Source organism: Poecilia latipinna, unplaced genomic scaffold (assembly GCF_001443285.1).
Source record: "Poecilia latipinna isolate Pla-1442-1.1 unplaced genomic scaffold, P_latipinna-1.0 Scaffold660, whole genome shotgun sequence".
Classification (NCBI taxonomy): domain Eukaryota; kingdom Metazoa; phylum Chordata; class Actinopteri; order Cyprinodontiformes; family Poeciliidae; genus Poecilia; species Poecilia latipinna.
Window position 1 is genome coordinate 132,230 of NW_015113276.1, and position 9,773 is coordinate 142,002.

General features: G+C 34.2%; 1 protein-coding gene across 4 annotated transcripts in view; it reads right to left on the reverse strand.

The window, feature by feature from the left end:
- Window positions 1–9,773, reverse strand: part of LOC106954491 (glutamate receptor 2-like) — a 54,994-nt gene that overhangs the window by 44,664 nt on the left and 557 nt on the right. For all 4 annotated transcript variants that reach the window (XM_015044020.1, XM_015044021.1, XM_015044019.1 and 1 more), the window contains exon 2: window positions 1,183–1,323. In XM_015044020.1, the coding sequence (XP_014899506.1) occupies window positions 1,183–1,323 (141 nt within the window). The remainder of the gene's footprint in view (window positions 1–1,182; window positions 1,324–9,773) is intronic.

Genomic DNA, 9,773 nt, shown 5'->3' on the forward strand with positions numbered 1-9,773 from the left:
CCACTTGGGTTGCCAGGCAACAGCACAGTGCTGCTTGAATGTGATTTAACAATCTGGAGGGTTTTGAAACAGCTCATTTTCCACACACCAAAAAACATAAATTTATTGGCAAAAAACTTGCTGGTTTTTATTTTTAAGCACAGAGGCTGTTTTAAAAAGCAGCAGAAACCCATATCGGAGTAAAAAATGCGCAGAAAGTGAAGTTAATGTCAATTAATTTAGAATTTTGCATAATAGGTCCCCTTTAAATCTAGAAACTACAGAAAAACTGCTGTTAAAAACTTTTCTTTCTGATCTTCCTGTCGATAAGTAACTGAAAAAAACAAGATATGTTTAAATTACATAAACAAAAATAATCAGCAATACTTGAACTCAAGCTAGATTTTATTAGAGAGTCCATAATGATAAATGTGATATATGGACAAGCTGAATTTGTTTAAACTTGAATTTTCTGTCTTCAAATGATCGAGTGCTTCTTTTCAAAGACAACTTCATCTTTCATGTTTTCACTGCGTGTTTTTTAATGTGTGTTTTCCGCTGTGCAGCATCAGCTTAAAGAGAGAAAAACAACATCCAGGTAAATCCTGTCGTCATGGACTTAGCAGTAATAAGAGGCTTAAAGGTGACTGCAGTTACAAACATAGTCTTAATGGAGAACCAATCAGTCAAAATTATATTTCCTGCTGATGAAATTAATATGTGCACAATAAATTCAGCTACTCTAAAATACAAGAGCAAAGACAACAGAGGAGAATAAAACAGGATGATGTGAATGCCAACTTTTAATGATCTCATGTCATATATTTATATACTAACAACCTTTTCATTTCAGAAAAAAATATATTAGATGAATGAAAAATAGCTAGAGCTTACAGTAAAAGTTTTGAGCTCAGTTTAAGATATTAAACTGGAGAACTGTGAACATGAACTGTTCATTTTGATCTGGTTGAACTGAGTTGAGAACTAGTCAGGATGAAATGATAAAACTGCTTAAATATGAGTTTCTTAAACACAATGACACACTTAAGTTTGAGACTAATTATCTTAGCATAATGGCATTTCTGAATTGGTTTGCTAATGCTAATGTTTTTTTATTTATTATTGTCAAATGCTACATTTCAGGTTTACTGATAAAATGACCAATTGATTATTAATAGACAAAGATAATATAGCAAAACTCACAGCAGTTTGTAACAGCAAAGCTGTTGGCCACCTCCAGGTTGTCTATATGTGGAGTGAGTCTGAAATCTGCCATCCCAAACTGAACCATCCCGACTCTGAATGCGCTGTACTCCTGATCCGCGCCCCTGGGAAACAAACCACCTAGAGGAAACACAGGAACAGAAATTATTATTGGCATGGTTGGTCAGAGTGGAGCACAAAAACATCTCAAATGTTTTCCAAATGTGATGCTGCAGATTCCCGCATTCATATAATCAAAGTCCATTTTGATTTTGTTTCCTGGTGCTGAACCAAGGTGCTGGACATTTCAGAGTTGACAGGCAGAAAACATACAAAAGCTTTTGCAGACTATTCAGGCTGCCAGTCCAACACTTCTGCCCTTTTCATCCATAAAATGCTGCAATGCTGCGCACACTTTGCAGCCAAGGTAGACCTAACAACGTCCCAGGCCTTGAGCAGCTCTGGGGAAATAAATGCCTTCCCTGAAATCTGCTGCCAGGAAGTGTTCAGCTGCAGCTGCAGGTTCAGTCGCTTCCCCAACAGAAACAACAGAAGAAGAATCAACACAGCCGAGGAGAACTAGGAAGTAAACACATCCTAACAATCCCTCTCCTTCATAAAGGTGCAAATACTTGTAAGTATTGTTCCTTTATCTTTATTTTAATTTCACTGAAGCTCAATATTTATACTTTGTTTTCTGGGAGCGCTTGAAAACCCAAAGTCAAATTTCTAGTTTATGCTCACAGTTCTGGTTCTGAAATACTTCTAACACTGCTGGACTTTATTTTGAGTCGCAATAACAAATTTTGCTCAACTGATTTGTCCCAGTAATTACAATAAACAATAGTAATGTTGTTTTGAGACCATTTTCAAGTTAATACATTGATTATAGCATTACAATCGTCCTCTCAAAGACCAATAAACTTTAACTTTGTAAAGATTCTTAAGAATGAAAAATTAAGATATTTATAAATATCAAAAATAAAACAAAATGAAAAACACAACCAAAACCATAAATAAAATGGATTATAAAGTCTGTGTAAACAAAACTACCCTTCAAAAATATTAATAATCAGAACAGAAATGATTGAGCTCATTTTAATTTAGCATACAATTAATTTATTATAGTGACAGTTTTTTCAGGAGTCAATTGAAAGATATTAATGTGAATTACTAAAAAACCCATATTTACCTTCCGATCACAAAAGGGTTGCTATTACATTAATTTTATGGATCTATTCATCCACATTGTCTGTAAAACAATCTAAAATTTTTAATTTATAATTAATTAGTGTCTCTTTCAAAGAGTGCTTCTTAAGTGTAAACAAGAATATCTTACAAAGTTCTTTTCTTGAAATTACATCAAAAAACGGAGTCTAGCCTGCATTGAAAAAAAAGTACAAATGTTCATAAGTCATGTTTGGATATAAAATCCTTGATTTATAACATCCACTCTGCACTTGCTGTCCACAGACATTTCATTTCTGCCCGACTGCGTCCAAATCCTCCCCGCCTTGTTGCGGCGCCATCTGGAGCACCAATTTCCTGCTGTGTAGCACCTAATGTGGAAGATGTCCCTCATGCATAATGGATAGGCTGGTCATGATTTGTTAAAGTTTTTAAAAAGTTTATGAATCTGTTCTTTATTTTTGGAACAAAAAACATGGCAACAAATGATTTAAAACTGAAGTAAGATGTGGAGCGAACTCTGCTCTGAGACGCTGGAGACACTGACTGACAGAAGGAAAGTCAGAAATTAAAAACATCGTTAAGCATGGAGAGCCAGTTCAGAAAGTAAATAAGAATATGATTAATTGGCTTCTTTATTATAATTTTTTTTATACATGCATACACTTACATAGAATTTTATTAATTTAGATATATCTTTATTTATTTATTTATTTATTATTTCATACATTTATTTATACATTTACCTATAATTTTATTTATTTAGATATTTATTTGTTATTTAATTTATTTACGTATTTTTTATTAATTTATATATGTATTATTATATCTACGTATTATTTTCTTTATTTGTTTATTTGTTAACACATTTACTTATTATTTTATTTATTTAGACATTTATTTATGTATGTATTATTCTATCTATTTATTTATTTACGTATTAAATTTTGGCTGAAATGGCTCTCCATAGTTAGGTTGTGCTGACAGATGAATAAAAAGTCGGCTACGTTCTTCCACAGAAGCTGCTGTAAACAGCACCGTTAAGCTACGTCGCCGTATTTTGATCACAACATGATATTCTGTGTTTTCGTCCAGTGATCAACACATTTGCATTAAAACGAGAAAGGGGATATTTTGCATTCTACCTCAGCTGAGCTGCAACGGTTGTGGTGGATCTGGCAGAATGAGGTCATTTTCTTTGCCCTGAGCGGGAAGTGGAGGTTCAGGCTTGTAGGAGAAGCATGGCTGCCTGCAGTGGTGCAGAATCATTAGCTCCTGTATCTGGACCAGCCGTGGGAACCACAATCAGGTTCTTTAACCAAGAACAAGATCAGCATCAAGAACATAATACTGATCATGTATGTCTGACCAACTTCCTACTGCTTCAAAAAGCTCATGGAATCACATTGAACCCCAAAATATTGTCATTTTGGGATCATTTTCAAGCAATATAATAGTAATGGAATAACAATGCAAGACCAAGTTCTCAAAGATCAAGAAACTTTAAATTCTAATGAACATTTAACACTGGAACTGAAGACATTTTACATGCAAAACTAGTAAACAAAACAACAGAAACATCATTATGAAGTCTCTGCAAACTTCAAAACAGGGCTAGTTGAGACCAAAACATTCAACATGTCTATTTTTATGACCAACTTCCTTCTGAATGTTGTGAAGTGAAACTGAGAAATTAGTGAACATAATTATCCCAAAGGGAAATGCACACATCATAACTCGGATCATCCAGTGGATGGTGACGCTGTTGGGAGTCTGGAAAGATTCAATGAACTGATCAACCACACAGTAAGAAATGCAGCGTTGTTGCACTTTTGGAAATAAAAATTTCATTATTGCATAAAAAAGGCTTTGATAAAGAGTCAGGTGAATGTGCCATTTTTTTTTATTCCAATCAATCATCAGAATAACCAATAACTAAAATAATAATTAGAACCAACTCTGCTACTGAATCATCCGGATGACATAATAATAATCTGTCAATTTATTATCATAATTAGGCCTGTCGGAAAAGGCAATAAATCAATTACGGTAATTACATGATAAATTAAACCAAGCTCAAAGATTTCCATTTGCATGATTTATTGTTTTTTCTTTTCTTTGTTCAAAAACTGGATGATAAAAGTCTGTAGTCTGGTGCTTCGGTCTCAACTGCACCTTTTTTGAAGGACTTCATAAGTGGTTTTATTTGTTGTTTATTTATTTTGGATATTTAAAATATCCAGTTCTAGAATTAAATGTTCATTAGAATTTAAAATTGATTGATCTTTGAGAATGTGTTTTTGCATTATGATTATGCCATCTTGAAAATGATCCCAAAACAACATTATTGTGTATCGCAAGGAATTCTGGGACAATTTATCATCCAGCAGTATTTGTTATCATGACAGGGCTACTCATAATTACATTTTTCTTTCATTTCCTAATATGTAAAATCAAAGATTTGAAAGAAAGTGTGAATTATTTTTAGCATGACTGTTGCAGCTTCACCTTTCATGTGAGAAGTTTCTATAATTTAGAGAATATATTATCTTAGCCGGAACAAATGTAGTTCAAGTAATCTCTTAAAAAACAGGATCAGTGTATTTTCCATTGATAACTTTTATTTAAATATATTTTACAGGCAAAGGTTGGCACTTTTCTCCAGGAGTAATGTAACAAGGTAAAAGAGACAGGTTGCATTTGGGTGCAAAAGAAAAAAAAGCAGATTTGGACACATTTGCCTAAACAAACTCTTAATCACTTTTTAAGGGTTATGAAGCTATGCCTCTTTTGAAAAAAAGAAAAAAACACTCTGCCTGCAACCAGCACTCTATTTCTGAGAGGCTGTTCAGAAATGGGGGAAACACAGAAAGGTGTCAAAGGTCAGCTGTTTAGCCAGCATCAGCATGTAAGTGTGCAATGTTCCCCTCAGGTGAGCGAACAGCTGACGCTTGAGCTACTTACAGCTCCAGCATGAAGATTTGGAGATTAATAATTTATACGCATGGAAATGAATTCACGGTTTTTCTATCTCACCTTAAATCGTCACATTTTGACAGAAACATTGTTCTACTCAACATTTGTGCAACTAAAAATTGTTCAAAGATCAGAAGAAGAGTTTGGTGTCTTTAATGTCAATAAAGATTTTTCCACTGACTATTCAGAAGAGCAAAAATTATTTTTGATAATATAATTTAAAATAAAATTGAACTGAAAACAGATTCTTTTTGGATTTTGCAAATTTTAGAATTGTTTTATTGGCCTTTGAGAAATCCCTGTTTCTGATCCGATAAGATACAGATATCTGAAGTTTAGTATCAACTGATACCGATCAATACAGAAAAGCAATGCCGTATTGACATAAAACGGTACTGAATTACACTTAAATACACCGATAGCTTCATAAGGTTGATCAAATGTGAAAATTACACAACTTTAATTAGTTTTATCAGTGCAATTAGGAGTATAATAGCCAATATAAAATCAATAATTAAGAAACTGAAGCTGATTAAAATAGTATCCTGACTGCTTTGGTCAAACATGTAAAAATTATAATTAGTTCAGCAACTGAAAAAAAAAAAAAAAAAAAAAACTGAAATAAATGTAAAATAAACAAAAACAAAAGGTTGGCTACTTTGGTCAAACATGTAAAAATAATCTGCAACAGACCTTCTTTCAAATGACTCAGAAAATGTAATTAGGAATTCTGAATATCATGTAAAATAAATAATAAAGCCTGACGTCGCTCAGAGAACTAAGCATAGAATTAGACTGAATAGATCCGCCACTATAGATCCAAAACCCGATGACCGATACAGATATTAGTATCAGATTGATACATATTATTTAAATTAAAATATTGTTTACTCTAAGTCTTACAGGGGTATAATAATTTAATAATTTAATTATTTCACAACAATTTGGAACTGGAAATTATGCATTTAGAGTCCTTAATCCTACATTGGCGATTATTAATTTTTTCTCTGATAAATTCTGCTATTTTGTAGATGCAGTCATATATAAATAATAATTTTAATATACTGAACAGAAAAATAAGCTATTCGTGTGACTATATGGTGCACACTGTAAAATAAAAAAAGCATCTCCAATTTACGGTAAATTGGTAAATTGGAGACGTTTTTAAAATTTTTACAGTGCAGAAGGAGGAAATTATTAGCACTTGAAATAAACTGGGAAAATAATGTCTTTGTTTGTGTCACATGCTAGAAGTAATCATCTGTCTTCATTTGGTACGGATCCCTTCCCATGGTAAAATGTCAGGTTGACAAAACAATGAGAGGGAGAGAAATCATTTCAAAGCATCTTCTACCTTTAAAATGACAAAGATCCAAAGCAATTCAATTGAAAACATGCAGATATGTTAGTAAGAAAAAATAAAAAGCGAGCCACAATTTAGCCCTCTTGGACTGAAAAAATTAAATCCCTCTTCATCTTCAGTTTTTTTTGTTGTATTATGTAAAAAAACAGTCATTTCTTTAAGGTCAGCCTCTCCCTGACTAATTCCCATCTTCACTTCTAGTTTTTGATTAGCTAAAGATGAACTTTATCGAAGGCTAATCACATTCACAATAAATCCTTGATGTTTTGTGTAAGACTAAATGTTGCAACTGAATGAAGATGTATTTTGACCAAGTATTAGGTTAAATCTGTGCACATTTGCAACCTACTTCAGATTTTTAATACAAGGATGTCAAACTCATTTACATTTTGGTCCATTTCAACATCATGAACGTCCTCAAAGGGCTGGTTGTGGCAGAATGCATTGATAAAATCCATTAACAAACTTCTGAAACATGAATAAATACCTATTTCTGCCTCCAGTAAGTACTTCTTAAAGTTAAATAATATTGACCATCTTTTCACACTGATATAATTTGGAAGTATACCAGGAAAAAAACAGATTAAATTTGATTGATAACTTCAAAATAACATAGTTGTTATTTTGAAGGTTTTATTTAGATGTTTTGTTAGACTTTAGAGGAGCACATAAAAAGTTATGGCGGGCCAGATTTGGCCCCCGGGCCTTGAGTTTGGCACATGTGCCTTAACAGATGTGTTTGATTTTGAATTCCCATGATTTATGTCACATTAAAGGGGAAAAAGGTTTCAAATGATTCATCGTAATCCAAAAAACTTTACTTTTTTTAAAAGTTTTTTTTTTTTTTTAACTTAGTTCCAGGATGTTTCTAACTTGTAAAAACCTCCAGAGTTCCTCAAAATGTGCCCGACTTTTCAAGGCCTCCGCTCTCAGTTTTCGCCCTGCTATGGAGGAGGAAACATCCTCAGCTCTTCGGCTTCATGACGATATGCACGGATGTAGAAAAAGCAGCAAAGCGTGTCATCCTCTCAGCTGAGCCAAGTTAAAATTACTTTAATCTGGGCGCAGTGCGCTGTGGCGATGCTGTTCCACATCCAGTCGTGTCTGATCATGCAGAGTAAAATCCAAACATATTTAAAGCTGATCATGCAGAGTTGATCAAACAGTTGTTATTCATGATCAGCTGAATTATATAAAACAACTCAGTTTGTCTTCCTCCTCATCACTAAAAGTGACACCAGGATTTTTCTTTGAAAGTCCAAAAGGGAGCCTGAAACATATGTCTGCTCCCAGCAATCATCAACTTTGACCGTTGGTGCAACTTGGAGGTGTGTGTGGCGATTACTTCCAGTCCAGCTTTTAGTTACCAAGTTACCAGTTACCTGTCGGTGAATCATAAACTACTGGGGAGCCTCCACAAGTGATTCATTATTCGTGTCATATATATGTAACATAAACATTTCCATGGATGATTTGTTGGCTGTACATCCAGAATACAAATCTTGGATTTAATCAAACTTTCTTTCATTTTCCTAGAAAATCTGGTTTGTTTGGGGAGGTTAATTAAATGTTGACGCAGATAAAAAAACAAACTCTGGTCTGCCTCAGTCTCGGTCTCGGTTTGGATAAAGTGAACTCTGGTGCGAATGCACATGTGAACGCCAAGCGGACCGAAGACCGTTCCAAAAGCAGGAAGTGGATTATAGCGCATGGCATTATGGGTAAATACAACCAAAACAAATGCGTGAGTCTAGTGCTAGCGAGTGAAATAGCTTGTGGTCTTTTACCAAAGACCAAAGAGAAATCTTACAACCGCTAAAATCTGATGGTATTTCATTTTGGAAGAAAAGATGCTCATATCTTGTTTAGAGGTTTTTGTGTCATTTCCTTCAGCGATTCTTGCTGCAGCGCCTCCACAGGCAAGGAGGGGAACTGTTTTTTCAAAGGGTTTGTTTTGTTTGACACAATGCAGTTGGAAACCAGCCCATCTGAAAATGTAAGAAATGTTGCAATTTTGGTCTCCAGTCAAACCAATCCCACCAGACTGTCATGTGTGAAAACACCCTGAGACTGAGATTTGTGACTGGAGTCCATTGAGCTCATCGTCATGGTAAAAAAACAACAACTTTGAACCTTATGAATCGGGGCATTTTCCTGCTGTAAATAGCAATCAGAGAAAGGGTACAGTTTTCTAAGTCATCTTCACAACGCCTGGATGCCTAAATGCATTGGTATGCTTCATGTGACCTTTTGGCAGCTATTTGTGTTAGCTGCGAACAGGTGTACCCAATGAATCTATCAGTGAGTGAATGTTTCCATATATGCCAAAAATCAGAACATTTAGAGATCCAACAGCAAATGACTGACAATGAGAGCTCAGCTTAAAAACAGCTGAACTGATGAATGAGGCAGGTGTGAAAAGAGGTGACAGAAACCAGATTTCAACTAAATCCTGTTAAGTAAAAACAGCTGCAATGTGCCGAGGATAGCATCACAGAATGAAAACATGAGAGGGAAGGTGTTGAATGAATTAAATGCAAGAAGAAAACAGAGAGTGGACTCAGGCAGTTAGAGATCAGTTCTAACAGAACAGTCACAATATTTGTAAAAGAATCCAACAGAAAATCCAAAGAATATAAAATTGCTGCACAAAGATACAAACCTTAACAAAACCTGAAGCAACAAAGCAATGGAAGCTTGACAAAAATCCAAAGTTTTGGTCATATATCACAATACTAGATGTGATATATCTAGTCTTGTATTTTTAGATTTGTTGTGTTTTATGTTGCTGCAGTTGGGGGCCATTCTTAGAAGAGTTTTTTTTTTTTTATCAGTAATTTTCATGGTTAAATAAAGGATGCAGGCAAGATGAATTAAGATAATCAGAAATAAATCTTATTGAACACAATCAAATATATATATATATATATATATATATATATATATATATATATATAGACTACAGAGGATATCCTCTGTAGTCTATCATAACGTCGCTCTGCAGCTAAATAAAGCCCAGTTTAAATAATCTGGAATGCCTTTAACTCCAAATATCTGCAGGCGG